The following is a 22101-nucleotide window of genomic DNA, read 5'->3' on the forward strand; positions in this document are numbered from 1 at the left end:
AAATCAGCTTTGGGAAAGAATAGACGCAGCTATAGGAGCTGCAAGATACAGCTATTAGAGATTTAAGTTAAGCTATTAAATCTGATAGAACAGACTACAATGTAGTGGGGACAAGGTATAAGTGAAAGGTTCACTGTGTGGCTGTGGAGGCACAGGGTTTCTTACCTGGAATTGATTTATGAACGTTTTTGTGAAATCACTATTCATAAACGTGTGCTGTAGAATTACGGCTAAGTTGAAAAATTAAATGTTCAGTGTTCTCTGGAGCGGATTTTTAGACCAATGGATAATAGAACGATCGCCTTTCATGGAACCTCATGAGAAACTGATGACATGTACTGAATTTTTTAGAGTGGAAACTTGTGAAATCGGTCAGATATGACCGGATCATAACAGGAGGGTTAACGAAAAGACGAGGAAGAAGAAGTTGGACTACATGTTCCAGCAAACCTTTCGTTTGCGAGGAAGGGGAGGGGCTTGTCTCGACCTTGGAGTCTGAGGTATTGCAGCATGGCGAGCAGGGAGCCCAATGTAAGTGTTAGAAATGTTAATTATTATTACTGAAAGAGGTTTTGTATGCGTCCTTTGTGACGTCGTTAGTAAGACTTAAAGAAGGTAATAGTGGATCAGTGAGTTAACACTAACAAAGCTAATCACATAACTCTTAAACGGGTCGGTCAGTTAGCATGTGGTATTAACTGTTGTGCAAACTCGTGTGTCCGTGAACCTGTCAGACAGTATTGTTAACGAGATTGTAACGGAATTGTAACATAATGACATACAGTGTAATGGTTGTTATGAAGCATTTATTTTCTGATGCTTTAGACAGATACGGAGTGGAAATGGCCAGTAGGCCTTGGCTTATTAGTTTATGAATGAATTAAAGTCCAGACTGGTTGATACAAGACTTCATTGTCCAATATAATCTAATTTCACCTTATACTTCAGTTAACTGAAAAACTCCCCTTAATCCCCTTAACGTTACTTTAAAATGGCAAAAATAGGAAATTTAATATTATTCTTGATATAAGTAATAATTTTTTGATCAACATAACATTTAATGCTCATTCAGCTAGTATAAATGTTCCCTCATCATCAGAAGTAACAGAAATGGTAAGGAGCGTATAAAAATAACTTTTTAGTAAAAGAATGAAAATTATATTATTTCACCCCCCTTCATGAAACATTCTCTAATACTCTTTATGTCGTGTCTTTCCCTTTATACTCTTCCCCAGCCTCCTTGGCTACCTTCTAACTTAACCCCATTCGTCCACCTGATGGTTGGTTGGCAAACATGTATAGCCTTCTTTAAATCTATCCCCTGGTTCTCAATGATATTTAAGTCTAAAGACTGGAAAGGCCATGGTAAAACAAACCTAATTCTTTTTAAACCTTAAAACTTAAAACAACTTTCCATTTTCCTTTGGACAATTGTCATGTTAAAGGATCCACTGCCTCTTCATTTTTAGCTTTGTGTATTATGGCAGGAGGCTTAGCTTTAATATCTTCTGATGTTAGGTTGCATTCTTTATTCCTTATACCTTTTGCAGTGCTCCAGTTCCTGCTGCAGACACCCCCAAAAGATTAGCGAGCCTTCATATTTCCATGACCAAATAATTAGGGTTCAGCAGACCACATAATCTGACAGTGCAGATGTGGAGTTTTATTCCAGTTGCCACTAAGAACTTCATATCTCCTGCTGTTTGGTTTTTATTCTTATGTATTTCTCAAAAGAGATTCCTAGCTCCTTCTTTATGGTATTGTTCTTGGTCTTCCACTTCTTGGAAGGGTCTTGGGTCCTGTCACTTATTTTATGTCCAGTTCCAGTCTTGAGGTTTTGTCTCTATAACATCCTAACTTTCTCTCTCTTCTGTCACCTTATTTCATTAAACCTCTGACGTGATCACTTTATTAGGTACATTTTGGAACTACTAGATTAGATCCCCTTTTGCCTCCAGAACTCCCTTAATTTATTCGTGGTATAAATTCAACAAGGTGCTGAAATGATTCCCCAGAAATTCTGGTCTATATTCACATGATATCATAACAAAGCTGTTGGAGATTTGTTGGCTGCACATCCATGATGTTCTGACAGGTCTTCCATCCCTGCTGCCCATTGTGCCCTGCCAATGAATGGCATGTGGTAGTCCCATTATCACACAGCAAAAGAGCCCAAGCAAAGCTCTTCGGCTTAATCATCCCATGATGGTGGAACAAGCTGCCAAATTCTGAATGCTCAGCAGCTTTCCTCTCAATTTTAAAAAGTAGTGGTAACAATAATGATAATAATAATATAATAATAATACATTTTTGGTTCAGAGATTAGGCAGTTAAGAGCAAAATTGTTTTGTAAACACAAAAAAGTATCTTAAATATTTTAAAAAAAGTATAATGAACAAGTCTGACAGGGCTTCGTCTATTCCCCATCCTCATTTCAAATGATTCACCAGCAATTGAGAATCAGTCAAGAAAATGTGTTTGGCCTATGGCCCCCTCTAGTCTTAAGATGAATAAATTACAAATACATTTTCTGGGAGCCACAGTTTAATTGACTTGAAACTGCAGTCTGTTGACCTTTTTTACATTGTGTATTGTTACATATTTAAATCACAAAATTATGTGTCAGTGCTTTGTTACACCACTAGCTTATTAGCTGCTGCTCTTAGCATGCAGGATTAATATTGGATTAATATTTCACACATCATTAGCCACTTGATCTCGTCTTTTGTTGTCTCTTTTGTGATTTTTGTCTGGCTTTGTATAGATTAGGCTCTGTTTTTTTCATTAAAAATAAATCAATTTTGTTTTATTTTATTTTGCTTAATTTTATTTAATTTTGCTTGTCACATTTAAAAAAATATTTTGACTACAGGTCACCATGATATGAATTAAAGAAAGATTATCGTCACAATTTACTAATCACTTACTTAGGTAATTGTAACTTAACTTACTTAATTGTAGGCCATCCCTAATGTTCACTTCATACAAGAACATGATTGTGATCTTTTATTGTCTCTTATCCACACACACACACACACACACACACACACACACACAATTACATACACACAGCGCTTTGTCCAAAAGCTAAAGGGTCTAGCAGGTTGGATGTCTTCCTCTGGTGGTAGAGGGGCTGGATTAGGACTGAAGCTGCTACTTGGAGCTGGTGCTTTGGCATATGGCGTTAAAGAAGCTACCTACACAGGTAAATACATTTGTATTTAATATTTTTCCTTCAAGCTATCACTTTGTGACAAATGTAAGCAGAGGGGCACTGATATTCCAGAAAATATACCCAAAGTTTAGGGGGCCAAAGTTTAAGCGGTTGTCCACAGACCACAGGGTCAGTGGTTCGATCCCTGGCCCTGGCTATATGTTGAAGTGTCTCTGGCAAGACACTGAACCCCTAACAGCCCATTCCCCTTCCCAGCTGTGCAGTGCCGGTCCAAGCCCGGTAGAAATTGAGGAGGGTTGCATCAGGAAGGGCATCCAGCGTAAAAACTGTGCCAAACTGTGCCAAATCAACATGCGGACAATGATCCGCTGTAGCGACCCTGAACTCACGGGATAAGCCGAAAGGACAGAAAAATAAATAAAAAATACCCAAAGTTTCCTTTTTATAAAACTATGTTGTATCTTTCACAGAGCTTACATATACATAATAATCTTACACAAATACTGTGTGTGTGTGTGTGTGTGTGTGTGTGTGTGTGTGTGTGTGTTGGAGAGCAGTTGAGGGTGGTCAAAGAGCCATCATTTTTAACAGGATTGGAGGGATGCAGATGGACACTGTTCTGGCTGAGGGGCTTCATTTCAGGTAGGATCAGCTCAAATCAAATTAAATTGTGTTAGTCAAATTCCCAAAATCCAAAATTTGTCTCTGTTGAACCTTTAATTGGAAAAAAATGGAAGAATCTTCAGAAAGAGCAACAGATGAGAAATCCCTCCTCCAAGACAGACAGACATGTAATAGATGTCAACAAAGTCTATTTATATTTGTTGACAGGAAAACAACAATACAAATTATTTTAAGATGCAGTGTGCAACATTTTTCAGGAGGCGTATTCTCTTAAGGTTTTGGAACATGGTGTGCCTTTCTGACCAATCGGAATAGGATGAGTTCTACTTGATTAGCTAGTTTTGTAGCTTCTACTTATTGTATTTTGATAAAGACTAATACCTGTAGGGCTGTAGAGAGTTTAAAGAGCAAACCAAAAATGTGTTACAGCACAGACTGAGAGAGCTGGGCTTAGCTGAGCGGACTTCTTTTTCAGTCGAATTCATTTTAAGCCACAAACTGTAGCTTTAAGTACACAGCCAAAATAAAATACAATAAAAATAAAATAACTAGCCATGTACAGAAAGTGAGTGTGCAATGGGAGGTAGTGCAACTTGAAAAAGTGGGTGACTGTCCATGAGTAGGGGGGGGTTATCTGGGGGGGATTTGGCCACTGTGCAGCAGACTGACTTCGATGGGGAACAAACTTCTTGTTACGTGAGGTCCTGGTTTTGATGGACCGGAGCCTCTTGCCAGAGGAGGAGCTGAAACAGTTTGTGTCTGTGATCAGAGGGGTCAGCTGCAATCCTGTCTGCCCTTCTTCGGGTCCACCAGACGGTCCATCTCAATGCTGTAGGCCTACTCGTCTCCATCAGAGATGAGGCCGATGAGGGAGTTGTCATCTCCAAACTTCAGGAGTTTTGACAATGTCCAGATGTACAGCTGTTGGTATACGGGGAGAATAACAGAGGAGATAGGACGCAGCCTTGCGGGGATCCAGTGCTGATGGTTATTGAATCCGAGATGTATTTCCCCCTCTGTATTGAAAGCAGAGCTGAAGTCCACAAACAGTATCCTGGTGTAGGATCCTGGGGAGTCCAGATGCTGGGGGATGAAGTGGACGGCCATGTTTTCAATGTTGTCTACAGAGCTGTTGGCTCTGCAGGGGGTCCAGAAGGTGGTCTGTTATATCCCTTGAGGTGGGACAAGACGAGATGCTCAAAAGACTTCTTGACCACAGAAGTCAGGACAATGGGTCTGTAATCATTAAGTCCCATCCTCCTTGCCTTTTTGGGGGCTGGTACAGTGGCTGATGTCTTAAAACAGACTGACACATGGCGGATCTACACGGAGGTGTTAAAAATGCCTGTGAACACCGGAGACAACTGATTGGCAACAGTGCTTCAGGGTGGAAGACAGACTTCGGGCCCGCAGTTTTACGAGGGTTTAGCTGTTTAAATAGTCTATTCACATCTCCTTCTTTGATGGTGAGAGGTGTGAGGGACGGAGGGGAGGGGGCACACTGAGGTGTGAAGCAGTGTGGGTGATCCAGGTGAGGAAGTGGATGGAGGGGGGCTGCTGCTGATCAGTGGTTGGTGGGGTGTATCAGGTTCTTCCCAATGTCTTTCAAAGCGGCAATAAAACTGGCTGTTGGCAAGGCGCCAGCCATACACAGAGTGGGGGGCTCTAAGCTTGTAGCTAGTGATGCTTTCAGCCCTTTCCAGACAGAGTTGTTGGCTGGGAATTGCTGTTCCATTCTCTCGGCATGTGCTGATTTAGCTCTGCTCACCTCTTTGCGAAATCTGTACTTAGCCTCTCTGTATTTGTCTTTGTCTCAGCTTCTGATGCGGCCTCTCTCTCTGACCTCAGCTGTCTGAGATTAGCTGTAAACCAGGGTTTATCATTGTTATAACTCACCCTGGTGCAAGATGAAATGACGCTGTCCTCACAGAAGTTAATGTAGGACGTCACAGTGTCTGTGTACTCATCGAGACTGGTAGTGGCAGAGCTATTGAGAAGCATTGCAGATGGTGGTGTAGCAATGGTCTAAGACATTTTCCTCTCTGGCCCCGCACTTAATAAACCGTTTGTATTTTGGGAGTTTTTTGAGAGAGATTACCCTCGTTAAAGTCTCCTAGGACAATAACCAAGGAGTCTGGGTTTGACCGTTTCACACACATATCTCCTCAGCCAGCACGCTGCACCTCACGCACATTGCCTAGTGGCGGAAGGAAAACACTAACAAAGATGAATAAGGAGAATTCACGGGGTGAACAAAAAGGCTTGTAGTTACTGATAAAGGGCTCCAGGTCCAAGGAGCAGTGCATAGACAGTACCAAAACATTGTTGCACGTTAGAGAGGAATACACTCGGGAGCGCGGTGCGTAATCCGCACTGACAGAGACGCACATGCACACCTGAGCATTTACCTCTTCTCCGGGGCTTCACTTTGTTGTGCACCTCCTTAATCAAAACAGCAAGTAAATCTGCAGTAGAAGTAGAAGCAGTTCTAGCAGTTCTAATGTTCAGGAGTTCTTCCCTGGAGTAAGGGCCACCAGAACTTTTGCAGAAAACCAAATGAAAACACAAAACAATACAAAGTAGAGCGCACCAAAACACAGAGGCTGCCATCTTTGATGACATGACAGTGCACTTAATGTCAACTAAAGGTTGGCTGTCTTTCGTTGTTTTATGCTCAAATTATTAGGTTAAAAAGTTCCCAATTGCCGCCATATTTGTTTTGGCATTAGAACACATGAGACATTTCCATTCTCATGGCATTTGGGGCTGTGTCTATTTCCAAGAGCGAGCCTCTTATAGCATAGTTCTTACAGTATAGCCAGCCCAGTTGGCACTAGTTAGACCTCTATTGGCAACCTCTTTTTTTTCTTATTTTTTATTTTACATTAAATTATTGACCCAACAAAAAGCAGGCCACAAGGAGACCTCCTGACCTTCCCCACTAGCCACACCAGCATTGATCACAGATTAAAGAATCTCAGTGTACGATTTCTATTTCAAGAAGCAGGTTACTACCCTAAAACTACCCTAATCATGCAGTTGAGAGAGTGATGATGAAGAAGATGCCTAACAGTGCATAATGGGTTGAGCTTTCCAGGGTTCAAGAAAGGCTTAAGCGTTTTCTTTTTAAGTAGTAGTTGGTAATCAAGTCATTCAGTTTATGCTGTAGCTGGTCCAGCTATTAGGCACAGTGGGTATTAATTTCATTACAACACCTTATTATACCAGAAATTTGAAATTTTAATCTATGTTATAGGATCCCTTGGTTCCAGTACCCTATCATCTATGACATCAGAGCCAAACCCAGGAAGATCTCATCTTTGACTGGCAGCAAAGGTAACGAACACTGGACACGTATACACATGCTGGTCTCCCTGTCTTTGTGAGGACCCTTTAACAAAATACCTAACTTAAAACCTTTATCCTAATATGGTCCTTATAACATTGACACAGAATGAATTACTCATAATTAACCATTTGAAGCACAGTCGCAAAGGAACTGCCAGAATATCCGCTTTACATACATGTCCTCGCTAGCGACTGTTGCTTAGAAGGTAAAGCGGTCATCCGCCAATCCCACAGTTGTTGGTTCGATCCCCGGCTCCTCCGGTCACATGTCAAATTGTCCTTGAGCAAGACACTGAACTTCAACTTAGTTGCACTCGGTGAGTGTTGACCAGCTGCATAGAATGGGTGAATGAGAAGCAGTGTAAAGTGCTTTCAGTACCAATAGGTAGAAAAGTGCTATTTAATTGCAGAACATTTACAAGCATTATTTTGAAGTCCTTGTAAAGCAGAAATAAACAGGTGTTGTGGTTTTGCCACTCCATAAAATTAGGTTTCAAATGAATATATAAGCAGTAGTCTTCTCTGAGATGCTGGGGTGTGGTGGTTGAAACACGAGTGAATACTCATGTCACATCGATTCGTCTACGTCTATAAAACTCCTCACCGCTCTCTTCCAAAGTAATTATTTGAGAGTTCTAGCTGTTTCTAATTTCTGCTGTCTATAAACCTCTGCATAATTTAGTCCTCTTTCTCTAGCTGGTAATCCAAAAACTGAACTTGCTGTGAACCAGTGACATTTTGGGTTTGGCTCATTTGATGACCAGTGGCATGTAGCATGTGAATGCTGCGAGGGCTCACGAGGAATGATGTCCTTTAAAGACCACTACAAAACTTAATATTAGATAAATATATATTGAAATGTTATACAAACATGTACGTACATACAATACAAATGTAAACAATGTTTTATAGCTAGCTGAATACATTAAAACTATTTATTATTTATACAATAAATGCCTTTGGCATGTCTCTGCATATATGGGAATCATTCCAGTGCATTTATATCATTAAAACATGTCACAAGGAAACTACAACAGTAGAGGCAACTGTAAAAGAGGAGGTAAAGCAGTCGTCCATCAATCCCACAGTTGTTGGTTCGATCCCCAGTCCCATGTTGAAGTGTCCTTAAGCAAGACACTGAACCCCAACCTTGTTGCTCCTGGTGTGACTATGAGTGTGAATGAGAAGCAGTGTAAAGCGCTTTGAGTACCAATAGGTAGAAGTGGGCTATATAAGTGCAAACCATTTACATGACACAGATACCTTGTGTATACTTATTATTTATTTATGTTTATATTTATTTATTATTCACCCCCTTTTATTGTTTTATGCCACTGAATGATGCTTTATTTTTTTAGCTCTTTTTGACATTAAAAAATAAAACAGATCTCTTAAAGGGATCCATATTATAAACAAAATAAGTCATTGCATCGTCCTCTGATAATAGGACCCATACATTGTTGCTGTTTGCCAATGCTTACGTATAGACAACAGCACCGTCATGTTAAATAGCCCCCCACCACACACTGGAATGGCTCAACTTGCCTAAGATCTCCACAGAATTAGACGTTGTTTTGTTTTCTCTGCCTTCGATGAGGCTTTGGGATTCTGAAAAACTCCCAAAAAGTTATTTCTGACAATTGGCACAGACCTTTGCAAACAAAAGATATTATTTAACTAGTTAAATGGTCTGAACGAATATAGCGCTTTAAACTGCTTCTCATTTACCCATTCACACTCACCAGGAGAAACCAAGTTAGGGTTCAGTGTCTTGCTGAAGGACACTTCATCAAATAGCCGGAAGAGCCGAGGATCGAACCAGAAAATGGGGGATTGGTGGATGACCGCACTGCCTTCCTAAGTCACAGTCACATAGTTGTCCCTATGCACCCCCAGACAGCTCTGCAGAGTTCAGAAACTTTATGAACAAATCAAGCTTCAATACCAAAACCATAAACAAACTAATTTACGGTACACAACAGCGGCCTGGTCATTCTAGATTGTGTGTGTTTGTGTGTGTGTAGATTTACAGATGGTGAATATAGCGGTGCGAGTCTTGTCTAGGCCCATGGCGTCAAGGCTGCCTTCTATGTACCAACAGCTGGGCAAAGACTATGATGAGAGAGTCCTACCCTCTATTGTCAATGAGGTCCTCAAGTCTGTAGTGGCGAAGTTTAATGCCTCGCAGCTCATCACACAGAGAGCACAGGTACCGCTGTCATCACACTGTCGGCACACTGCTGGAATGCTTATTAATGATATTTCCTCTTTTTATAAATATACCTATTTTGTTCCTTGTAGCCTAGATTTTACATTTACTTGCTCTACACCAGTGTCTGCATCTGTCAGAAAGAGGTGGTCTGCTGCATCTTATAAGTTAGGTGCATTCACATTAGATGTGTGGTTCAACTGTAGTGAACCAGAAATAGCTTTGTATGAGGCGTTCAGGCAGCAGGTGTCAGTACAGAGTTTATATTGTGCAACCCCCTCAAAATAATATTGTTTATTGGTAGATAATATTGTTTATTTTCATTTTTAATAATTTCTCTCTATCATTAATGTTAACAATATTGATCACTTACTTTTAACCATGTTATATAATAACTCTCTCAGCTTTACCCATAGCAATTAATAACGCTGTTAAACTTAAATCCTTTTTGCTCTCAGGTATTCAAACCATGCAGTAATATCACGAATATCTGTGATACTGTCAGTTTGGTGCTATTTCACTTGGGATACATTTCTTTCTAGTTGAATTATCATAACTAAAGCTGGTTTCTTGACATTCATGGTTAATACCTGAACTTATTTTTATTGTAATTCTTTTTTTAAAGCAATATTTATGAAAATAGCACGGTTAAACTTTGCCTTTAATAACTGGTAGGATGAATAGATATTCTGTTGTATATGGCATCAGCATAAACATCCCAGAGGGCTTTAATTGAGGCCCCCAGTGAAACATACAGGAGAAATTATTTACATGCAATAAATACATATTAATAATATTCACTTTGTTTTACTTGACCCTTGCATGGAATTAAGCAAGCAAAGGTGTTGCATGAGAAATAAATACCAACATTTCTTATGTGTGTCAGTACAGAACCTCTATTATATTCTTGCCCCCGTGACAGAATTTTTTTCTGGGGGGAACACTGTGTGTTACTCCAGGCTTTAGATATCTGTCCTGCAGTCTGACTGCCCTGGTACTTTGTAGCTGGTGCCACCAAATAAATTGGTGATGTGGAATTATTAGTTCATAAACTTCATAAACCCCTAAATGAACATATTTTAGTGTTGTCTCTGTTTAAAAACATACCTAGTAGGTTTTTGTTGAGAGTTAGATTTAGATTATGATGAAAGCAAATATTAATAGTAATAAAATGTCATCTTTACTTCATTCTGTTAACCATCTTTACTTTCTCCATGTTTCTGTAGCATTCTGACTTTCTCCTCCTCTCCACTCCCTCTAAAATAGGAAACCTCTCTGTTTTAAAAAAATCATTAAGCAGTAATGTTAATGTATTATGTAGTGTGTGTATAGGTTAGCAGCTGTGGAGTTAATATTAAGGTAACTAAAGTATAACGTAGCAATGACAATGTGACACTGTGTAAAATTACTCTACATTAAGGACTCCTATCTAACATTGTGATTTTTCATTTAAAATGAATTTGTAAAAGCTACACACTACTGACTAAAGACTTGAAACCTGTTCAAGTTCATACATACATATGTGCTACTGTTGAAGTGTTGAGTGATGATATGATTCTGTGTTGTTGTCTAGGTGTCCCTACTGGTCCGCAGGGAACTGTTTGAGAGAGCCAAAGACTTTAACATCATTCTTGATGATGTAGCCATTACTGAGTTAAGCTTCAGTAGCCAGTACACTGCTGCTGTGGAGGCTAAGCAAGTGGGTAAGGATCAATATACTGTACCAGACCTATCTTGTCAGTTAGTGTGGCCATTGTGTTGCATGTTTATGCTGTTCATCGGCCTTAATAATCTTAAATTAATCTTAAATTAATCTTAAGAATTTTATATACCTTATATGCATTTAGTTTGATCATAACTGGAAACTCAGATTTTTTTTATGCCCAAATAAGCATATTGAGATACCAATTGTAACTTCAATCTACCTGAGCCAATAATTAATAGGGTTTGTGATGTAAATTACTATCAGATAATGAAATTAAGTAATTGGTGGTAAGTGGTCAGCATAGTGAGTCTCTGTCAACAGTTAATGGTTTTTGGATCAGTGTGTACAAAAGGTTAAGATGTTGTTGCATGTATATAAATGCACACAGCTGCTAAACTCGCATCTAATTGTATTAAAGATGTACACTGTCAAGAAAAAGTTTAGAAACGCCAACATAGTTTTATATTTCTATTATCTTTTATTGTTTTTTTATTTAATCAAATGGTTGTAAATGGTTCACAAACACACACAAAAATAGACTAATCACTTTTAAGTTTATTTGAGTAACGAGTAATAGTCAAATCAAATCTGGATGTTAAACTTTACTTTCATTAAAAAAACTCCCCTTTGCAGCAGTAACTGCATCATCCCAGGCCTTCAGTAGCACTTCACAAAGGTCTGCCTTGCTGGGTGGGCAGTATTCCTTTACTTTTGTCCAGCCTCACCGCACCACCTTGATAGATCACGTTTCCATCTGCTTGCTTTACTAATGGTGTTGGGCAGGCATCTATCTTGTCTTCATGAGCTCTGCATATTCGCTTGTATCCAGTCACCTAAACTTTGATTCATCAGTCTACAAGACATTGTTTGAGTCATCTAAACTCCCCTGTTTGTACATCTACAACCTTTTCTTCCAATTTGGTAGCCAAAGTAGGGTTTTTGTCTCTCTTCCCTCAAGGCTAGCTGATCAAAGTGTCCTACTTAGATTGTCTATGCACACTCTCTCTTGTTCTAGTCAAGGGTACAGCCAATTCAGGAGCAGTGAGGTGTCTAGTGTTTTTTTCTTTTCTTTTTTTTTAGCTAGGACCCACGTAAGTACTTGTCTTGAGCAGATGAGTGCTTGTAACTTCCTCTGTGTCTTCTGCCCTGATTGCATTCAGTTGCAGCATGTCTCTGGAGCATATAGTGTGCACCTTTTAAAGAAATCTTTAATTTCTGGCCTATGTTTATGGAGGAAGAGCCAAATATAAAGTCATTATTGGATTACTGGACATTCACTTATTTTAATGTGTTTAAACACCTGGGAGGGATATACATGATCCATTTTATACCATAAGCTCTTGAATTCATGGTAAAACTGAAAATTAGAAAGCCAAAGATTTGTCAGGCAGTTATAGCTGAAATCAAAATTTTAGATGCAAATTTGATTTAAATTGTCTTGTATAGTGCTTTACACTGCTTCTCATTTCCACATGTGCACTCACACACCAATGGGGGAGCTGCTATGCAGCTGGCCTACACTCACTGGGAGCAACTAAGTTGAAATCATTGAAAACCCAGCTGCTCCTTGATAGTCATGTCCAGGATGAGTTTATGTAATTATATAACCATAACCAGAAAACGAAGATTGCACATTGTTCACTTACATCTCGATGCCTTTTTATCTGTGCCAATAATTTTGCTCATATGAAAGCTGAAATTCTGAAATTTCATGTTATCATGTTTTCATGTTAAACCATGAAATCAGTGAACAGCAAAAACAAATATGGCATTTCATACATTTGGAGGGGAGTTTCTATGTCTCTTCATAGAAAGGTATTTTTACGTCATTAATGTGATTAGAATTTCTGAGAATATTTTTTGAATATTGTTTGCACCAAGATGAATTTAATCAGTGATTGTGTGTGTTTGTGCGTGTCCGTTTTAGCTCAACAAGAGGCCCAGCGAGCCCAATTCTATGTGGAGAAAGCCAAACAGGATCAGAGACAAAAAATCATACAGGCTGAAGGAGAATCTGAAGCTGCCAGAATGGTAACTGACATTGAATTATCTTGTTCACACTGTCACAGTGGTAAAGGCAGTGCTCAACCTCAGGAGTTTTATGGAGAAATAGATTTTAAATGTCTAAATAATACCATTGAACATCAACCACTGTGTAGTATGAAGAATAGTTCTGGTTTTGTTGTATAAATATAGTGCATCCAAAAGCATTTTTAAAAATTTTGTTATGTTACAGACTTATTCCAAAATTCATTATTTTCCTCTAAATTCTTCAAACAATACCCCATAATGACGTGAAAGAAATTTGTTTTAAATTTTGGCAAATTTTCTAAAATTAAAGAACGGGTGGGAAAAAAAATCACATGTATATAAGTATTCACCGCCTTTGCTTAATACTTCGTTGAAGCAACTTTATCACCAATTACAGCCTCGAGTCTATGATGCTACAAGCTCAGAACACCTATTTCTGGGTTGTTTCTCCCATTCTTCTTTGCAGTACCTCTCGAGCTTCATCAGGTTTGATGGGCAGCGTCTGTGCACAGCCATTTTTAGATCTCTCCAGAGATGTTCAATCGGCTTCAGCTCTGGGCCCTGGCGGTGCTCTCAAAGACTTTCAAATAGTTGTCCCATAGCCAGTTCTTTGTTATCTTGGCGGTGTGCTTAGGGTTGTTGTCCTTTTGAAAGATGAACCGTCACACCAATCTGCGATCTCAGAGCACTCTGCAAAAGTTTTTCATCACGGATGTTGGTAGGGAGGGTATTGGCCAGGTGGTCAGCGGTGCCTGGTTTCCTTCAGACATGACACTTGGCATTCAGGCCAGAGACTTTAATCTTTCATCAGACCAAAGAATTTTGTTTCTCATGGTCTGAGAGTCCTTCAGGTGGGCTGTCATGTGCCTCTTACTAAGGAGAGGTTTCCGTCTGGCAACTACCATACAGGCCTGACTGGTGGAGTGCTGTAGAGATGGTTGTTCGTCTGGAAGGTTCTCCTCTATCTACGGGGAAATGGTGGAGCTCTTTCAAAGTGACCATTGGTTTCAGGTCATCTCCCTGACTAAGGTTTTTCTCTCTTGACCGCTCAGTTTGGCTGGCCAGCCACTCTAGGGAGAGTCCTGGTGGTACCAAACTTCTTCTTACAGATGATAAGAGCCCACTTTACTCATTGGAACCTTCAATGCTGCAAAAATGTTTCTGTACCCTTCCCCAGATCTGTGCCTCAATTAAATTCTTTAAAAAAAATAACTGGACTTCATGGCTTGGTTTGAAATCTGACAACTGTGGGACCTTATATAGACACCAGTCACCAGAGTCTGGTTTTCCAATTCATGTCCAATCAACTGAATTTCCCACAGGTGGACTCCAATCAAGTTGTAGAAAACATCTAAAGGGTGATCATTGGAAACAGGATCCACTAGAGCTCAATTTTGATTGTCATGGCATGAAGGCTATGAATACCTATGTACATGTGATTTTATTTTATTTTTATTTATTTTTTATTGTTTTTTCTTCGTTTTAAAAAATGTGCAAAGATTTCAAACTAACTTCTTTCACATTGCCCTTATGGGGTATTGTTTGTAGAATTTTGAGAATGCAACGACAAGGGGACACAGGACAGTGTCTTCTTGCGCCAGTCCCAATTCTGGATAAATCAGAGGGTTGTGCCAAACTAAACATGTGAATGATGACTTACACACCGACACTGACTTCCATACCAGAACGGTTGGGGCCCAGGTTAACAAGGACCTCCACCGGTGCTGTTGACCTGCAGGATGCCAGTGGAAACTGGGCTACTGTTGGTCGAAGAAGGACAGGAGGAAGGTGTGTTCGTAGGCAAAAAGAGGTGAATAGGCATGTACAAGCAGGTTGGAATGGGTGTGTCAGGTGTGTTGTGTGATAAAAAAGTATTGTCGACAATGAAAGGAAAGGTGTTCACAACGGTGGTGAGACCAGCGATGTTGTTCGGCTTAGAGACAGTGGCACTGAAGAAAAGACAGGAGGCAGAGCTGGAGGTAGCAGAGCTTAAGATGTTCAGGTTCTCTTTGGGAGGGATGAGGATGGACAGGATCAGGAATGAGGACATCAGAGGGACAGCTCATGTTAGATGTGTTGGAGATAAAGTCAGAGAGGACAGATTGAGGTGGTTTGGACATGTTCAGAGGAGAAACCGTGAATATATCGGTAGAAGGATGCTGAGGTTGGAGCTGCCAGGCAGGAGGTCTAGAGGAAGAGCAAAGAGGAGATTTATGGATGTAGTGAGAGAGGACATGAAGTTAGTTGGTGTGAGAGAAGAGGATAAAGAAGATTAGTTGGAGGGCAAGGGTTAGATGGAGGCACATGACTTGCACACGATTCGCTGTGAATACTTTCTGAATGCACTGTATGTTTACAAAACTGTGTGTGTGTGTTTAAGTTGGGCCAAGCAGTGACCAAGAACCCCGGTTATCTGAAGCTGAGGCGAATTAGAGCAGCACAAAACATCGCTAAGACGGTTGGTCCTCTTGTTTTATCTACCATGAAAACATGTCTCTCTGTTCCACTCTAGATTTGATTGATGATACTGATTTCTCCTTCCAGGTTGCATCATCTCAGAACAAGGTGTACATTAATGCGGATAGTTTGGTCCTAAACCTACAAGACCAGGCATTTTTTAACGAGTAAGTTTGTGCACATTCACCTGCCCTTAAAACACAAAGCATTTCCTCTGAAGTCCGAGTGATTGGTTTTCAGTCAGTAAGCTCTCACGCAGGTTACATACTATGTTATGGTAACTGCTACTGTAGGAGGGAAGTCCCAATCATTGACGTTCAGGAGCTCACCACAGCTCCTTCCATAACGCATCAGGACACGTTTTTGCTTTTTAAACAAATGTTACAAAAGGAAACGGTATTTGTAACTGTTTAAGGAACTATCAGTCAGAACCATCAGTTGGATAAGAGCATTTTTATAAAAGAATTTAAAATGCACGATTATAACTCAGCCGCTTATCAGTTGTTAAACAGTGATTGTGCTCATACTGTGCACACGCCCTATTCTTATTTGTGTAACTGCTCTCCAACACTGTAGTTGAAATTGTGGGCCAGCGACAGCTGGTATTAAGCTGCTAGAAACTTGAGTTGTGCATGTGTGTATCAAGGTAGGATTGCATGAAATAAATGACTAATTTCAGCTATTTAAAATGCTTAGGAATGTCCACACGAGGCCTCTCATTGACAGTACCCCCCCAAAAAACTGCTTTCCTCCTCTTTTGTGACAGTACTGGCTAATGAACTAATGAATGAACTGTTTTTCAGCTTTTCATTATGCACAAAGAAATGATGAAGAGACATGGAGGGAGAAGGCAGAAGTGTCCGTGTCATCAGTTTTGTTTTGTTTGTGAGACATAATGAACAAACAGGACTCAAGGGACAAGTGTGAAAATTGTGGAAAAGAAAGAAGAAATTTGTTTTTGTTTTTTTTTAAGTCCCTCATATCTTTGGGAGGGGTATGTGTTATCCTAAATGTTTTACGGGGAATTTAAGTGTAACAAGAACCCTAATGAAAAAAAGTGTTTTTTAAATAAAATACAACAAACTCATAAAATAAAACTCATCAAACTGTAAGGATGACCATATATTGCCTGATATTTTTAACTTTTGTAATTTCAGTTTATAAAAATTTAACATAAGATTCATCACTACTTCAAAATAAGATTAACTTTTACTACTTATATCTCTTAAGGCACAAATGTCAGATGAAGCATGAGACATGAGTGTTCTCCTCTGTGTCATGTTTTACTCCAAATGACAGATTTCACTGCTGTGTTCAGTCTTAGATGCCAATCTCCATAGATAACAAACCAAATCATAGAGTACCAGTTTCAAGCGCTTGCAAGAATGTTAATAGAACGCTAATATCATTTATAGAGCATCAACTTCAAAGCTGTTCTTTTCTGCTTTGCCACCCATCTGTATTTTTTGCAATATCAATTCAATCAAGTTACTCATTGGGATTTAGGGTTAATTTGTCCCACACAAAGCCAGACCAGGAACCAACATCTTTCAATACATTTTGTATAACAAACCTATTCCAGTGGTTATTTCAACACCAACACTATGACATAAAAAGGTAAATGTTCAACCTTATAGTGTATTGATTTAACAATATGTGTTTTTACAGTTTTTTTTTAAAGAAATTAAATGATTGATGTAACTGATATAATTGCTCATTGAAGAGTTTGAAGTTCCTGGAGTAATGTGATCCATCATAATGAAATCTCTGGATTCCTTATTCTGAAAGTTGTATTGCTTGATGTAACTCTGACTGCGTACTATCAGTGTATGGTAATTTAAAGCAGACTTTTTAAATCAGTCTGGCCTTGCACTGTCTTACCATTTACATTTAATCATTTAGCAGATGCTTTTATCCAAAGCGAATTACAACTGAGGTAGAAGGCTGCAAAAAACTAAGTCAAGGAGATAATGTAAAAGACAATGCAGACTTTATTAAGCACTTTGATAGACTGCACATTTTAAGTCCTAAATAATGTTTATCAATCTTGAGATTCACATGAATAAATTCAACTTTATTTATATACAAAGTCATCTCAAGACACTTTACAGAATAAAGTTAAGACTATAAAGATGTATAGAGAAAACCAACAATCCCCTTGAGCGAGCCCAGTAGAGTGTAAAAACTTTTAACAGAAGAAACCTCCAGCAGAACCAGGCTCAGGGTGGACGACCATCTGCCTCGACCGGTTGGGGCGAGTGTAAAGTGAAGAGAGAAAAGAACAGAGCAACAAAAAGCAACAACAAAACATCGGGCAGGTTGATAGGACCAGTAGCTGCACGCTGGAAAACACACAGCTTCAAAGCCGGGGACACCTGCAGAAAGGGACAGAGAGAGGGGGACAGAGGAGGACAAAGACAACTACGGGAGAGAACACAAAGTTAATGTCATACAGTGGTGACAATATGACAATTACTGTATGTTGGATTGTAATAGATGGACAAACACCTGCTATGCTGTATTGGTCACTTAATTTGAAAATGGAACAGGTCAACTTGTGCATCAAGTGCTCAAACTGCACTCATCTATATGACTGCATGCTGAATTTTTTCTATTGGAGCTAAAAGACATCTTGACAGACAGAAAGCTAACCCCAGGGGTTTAGGGTTAGGTAAATGTAACAAAGGTCAAATTAGTTGCTAAAGATTCAGATTCCTGCTTTTTTGCATAATGGTTCAGTGACATGACGTTGTGGGACACGTAAATAGGTTCACATGAATAGATTTCCAAGCAGCTTCGTGGCAGTTCAAATGTGGCATAAATACAAACCCCATTTCCAGAAAGGGTGGGCTGTTTTCTTAAAAGCAGTAAAAATTTTAATCTGTGCTTAATTTTCTTAACAAAAGTTAAAAGAAAAGATTCTTAGTGTTTGCAACTTGATTATGTTTTGTCAAAAGAACAAAATAAGACTATGGGTAGTGTCATTTGATTTTTCAAATTGGACAGAGATGGTGGTGGCCCTCGGTAAACAGGGTGACACCTGGTGGGGGGGATTTGATCCCACTGCCTTCTGTATCCCAACCCAATAGTCTACACATTGAGTCACCAGGCCCCCTACAGGCTGCTACTTACAGTTTTTTTTATTGCTAAACGACAGCAGGCACAACTGGAGTCACATGTGCAAAACTCTAGGTAATTTTTCTTTGCTTGAACACAGTTTTCAAAACACACTTAGTCTACACACTTATTCCATGACTTAAACCACAACCTGCACAACACTGTGGATTTACAGCAGTTTGTTCAAATGTTAACACACTGCTGTCAAAACTGTGAACCACACATTCAAAACAGATAAAATTTCAGCCTTGTGCCTTTCAAACACTGCTGATTGCAATTTCAGCTGAAAGGTTAAGCAGGTGTCTTGTTTTAGACTTGTTAGTTCTGAAAGACAAATTTTGGAAATGGAACAAGGAAGACGGGTTCGTGGAGGGAGAAGCGGGGCAGGGAGAGGGGACAAAGAAGACAAATTGCTGTTATTTCAGAAGAAATAAGGGCTTCACTTATAGACCATGTCGTGAACCATGGTCTCTCATTGAGAGAGGCAGGGTTGAGGGTGCAAAGATCCACAGTGGCATCTGTAATGCGAGTTTTCCATCATACAAACAGGTGAGAGTTACATCCTTACAGTAAATGAAAACATTACAGGAATTTATTTGGTATTGCAATTATAGAATATTTACACAGATACAGTTATTTTGACTGTAAAATATGACTTCACATCAGAACCCAAAGGTTGCCCCCAACAGGAGGAAGAGGAAAAATATTTTCAGATGTGCAGGAAAATGCTATTCTTGACTTGGTTGTTGTCAACAATGCAATAAAACTGCGGGAGATTCAAGATAGAGAGCTGGCTGATAATGATATATTTGAAAATGTTACTGTAATTCTGTCAGCAATTTTGTTTCTACCTTTTTTTTCTCATTACTGTAATTCTTTAAATTACTACAGACTATTGAAGCAAACTGCTAATTTTCATTTACCTTAAAGAATTGTCATGTTCTTAAAATTTAAATAAATCATGTGAAAGAATGTCACTCTTTTCTTTGAAGAAAATATTACTTTGTATGAAGTCACTGAAATTGTTGAAACTGTAAAGTTGAAAAGTTGAAAAGTTTGTATTTTCTATATTGGTGTTTGATGCTAGTATATTTACTCTCAGTGTGTTCTGAGGGACAGTGTGTGTTATCTCAGGGAGGGTTGTGCATAGTGTTTGGCTGCACTGAGCCTGTTTTGAGCCATGTGTTAAGAGTTGTGTTGCTTGGAATGAGTTTTGCAGATGATGTGAACTGTTTAGCTCAGGTGACTGTTGGTAGTTTAGACTGTGGTTAGAGTTTGGCACATGTAGCTCCAGTTGTGCTCACTGTCGTTTAGCAACAGAAAAAAACTGTAAAAGCCAAACAAATTGAGATGATTCAACAATATTAGCACCTGTATGGTTTGTATGGTATATACATAATTTTTGTTTTGTATAAATATTTTTTTTAAATGACCAAAGTTATCTTCTGTAATATTTTCATTTCATTTGCATTTTAGAAAAAGTCACACATTTTGGGGAGATGGGGTTCATAGCAAACATACTTAGTTATTTCCGTGTCTATAAAAAGTTTTTACTTTTTTTGTCCTTTATCCCTTGAGTTCAGTGTTGCCACAGCGGATCATTTGTCTGCATGTTGATCTGGCACAGTTTTTATGCCAGATGTCCTTCCTGACGTAACCCTCCCCATCTAATTTAGTAGCAGACATCAGGATAGATACGAAAACATTTCCAAGTCACCGAGTTCCTTTTGGAGAAAAATTACATTTACACCTTAGAAGTGGAAAAAACATGAAAGTGTCACAGGTGTAAATCTGTTCCCGCCATTCCCACTCACATTCACACCAACCGGCAATTTAGAGTCACCAAGTATGTCTTAAGACTGTGGGAGGCAACTCACGCAAGCATTGGGATAACATGCAAACCCCACAAAGAAATGCAACAGCAGTGGGATTCAAACCAGGGACCTTCTAGAGTGGCGGCTCGAAGCGCTCCACTACTGTGCTTCTCATTGGTTAATATAATTCACAACGATTACTGCAAAAACTACATTGTGGTAGTGAGGTATGTAGAATGGCCTCCTGTGAAGAGATCTTTAGTCATTTTGTGTTTTTATGTGCTGTTTAACAATCTCCCCTACTGTTAGGATCTGTTGACTCAACATCATTTTGATCAGTAATTCAGATGGAACCTCCATCCATGTCCAAAGAAATCAGCACATCAATAACAACAAAACTGTGTATGTTAGCAACTAGGAATTAAATAAAACTTTTATATATAAAGGCAATATTATACTATTATATAAAAGTGAATTGAAGACTTGATGGTCTTCAACTTACACCTACTGTGAATAAATTGTGTCTTGAAACCTAATTCATCATGTAGGAGACATGACAACCTAAATTATGATTTAAACTTTGGCTCTCTAGAACTGATCAATGTCTCGCTCAGAATGGGCTGGGACATCAATTTGTAAACATATACTGTAATAATTAAGAAGTTTTAATGCCCTGTCTCTTGCCTACAGGGTGATCACCTCTGCAGCTCCTGCTTACCTGAATTCCCTCATTCAGGTTTACAATCCCTTCCATCTGCTGCAGTCTGTCACTGAATGACGTGTGTTGGTCCCAGCACCACACAGAAGACACCAAACAAAACTCTTAAGCGCAATGATCCCATGATGGTGGAACAAGCTACCAAACTCTGCAAACTCACCACCAATATTCAAAAAATTGCTGAAAACAGCACCTATCCACCTAAATCTATTAAAAGCAAAAAAAAAAAAAAAAAAAAAAAAAAAAAAAAAAATTCTGCTCTTTCTCGCACTTTTTTCAGGAATTGTCAACACTTTTCTGATAGGACTTTGCTTTGATCTTTTCTCCTTGACTTAGATTTTTGCTGCCTTGTACCTCAATTGTAAGTTGCTTTGGATAAAAGTGTCTGCTTAATGACTAAATGTAAATGTAAAGAACATTGATCCAGGACCGACCGTTGGTGCTTTGCGACCAACACAGGGTTGCAAAACATGTTGAAGACAAAACACACATTAACTGCAAGACATGTAAAAAATTCAAGTATTAATATTTCAGGAACTCTTTAGCATCCAGTGCCTTTATTTTCCAGACCTGCAACCTTCCTAGAATCTGCAGAACCACATGGTGCAAGGTCTTCATCAAGAATGGGCCAACCAATACGTTGCTGTGTACTTCATTGTGGTGATAAACTCTAAATACTACTGCAAGGGGTGAATGTGGCGGGAGGTAGAGCAGTCATCCACCAATCCTAGTGTTGTTGGTTCGATCCCTAGCTCCTCCTGTCACATTTTAAAGTGTCCTTGAGCAAGACCCGAACCCCAGACTACTTGGTCCTTGTAAGTGTTGGTCAGCTGCATAGCAGCTCCCCCATCGGTGTGGGGCTGTGAGTGCAAATGTGTGAATAAGAAGCAGTTTAAAGTACTT

At 39.3% G+C, this 22101-nt stretch overlaps 1 protein-coding gene across 3 annotated transcripts; it reads left to right on the forward strand.

Moving 5' to 3' along the window:
- Positions 1–398: 398 nt before the first annotated feature.
- On the forward strand, positions 399–21348 carry phb2b (prohibitin 2b). Of its 3 annotated transcripts, none has more exons than XM_067512105.1 (10): positions 399–531; positions 3073–3205; positions 3733–3817; positions 7056–7135; positions 9172–9356; positions 10930–11059; positions 12989–13092; positions 15473–15550; positions 15637–15716; positions 21171–21348. In XM_067512105.1, the coding sequence occupies exons 1-10, from the start codon at positions 511–513 to the stop codon at positions 21256–21258; spliced, it is 984 nt and encodes a 327-aa protein (XP_067368206.1). In that variant the 5' UTR covers positions 399–510; the 3' UTR covers positions 21259–21348. The 3 variants fall into 3 exon arrangements, with proteins under 3 accessions (XP_067368206.1, XP_067368209.1, XP_067368208.1); XM_067512107.1 differs by lacking the exon at positions 21171–21348 and adding an exon at positions 16353–17219 and having other exon boundaries at positions 400–531; XM_067512108.1 differs by lacking the exons at positions 15473–15550; positions 15637–15716; positions 21171–21348 and adding an exon at positions 14641–14779.
- Positions 21349–22101: the final 753 nt, after the last annotated feature.

Source organism: Channa argus, chromosome 8 (genome assembly GCF_033026475.1).
Source record: "Channa argus isolate prfri chromosome 8, Channa argus male v1.0, whole genome shotgun sequence".
NCBI lineage: Eukaryota > Metazoa > Chordata > Actinopteri > Anabantiformes > Channidae > Channa > Channa argus.

Coding starts and splice junctions, on each gene's coding strand:
- phb2b (XM_067512105.1), top strand. CDS start 511: ATGGCGAGCAGGGAGCCCAAT. Junction 13,093..15,472: donor AATCTGAAGCTGCCAGAATG/GTAACTGACATT, acceptor TGTGTGTTTAAG/TTGGGCCAAGCAGTGACCAA. Junction 15,717..21,170: donor GACCAGGCATTTTTTAACGA/GTAAGTTTGTGC, acceptor TCTTGCCTACAG/GGTGATCACCTCTGCAGCTC.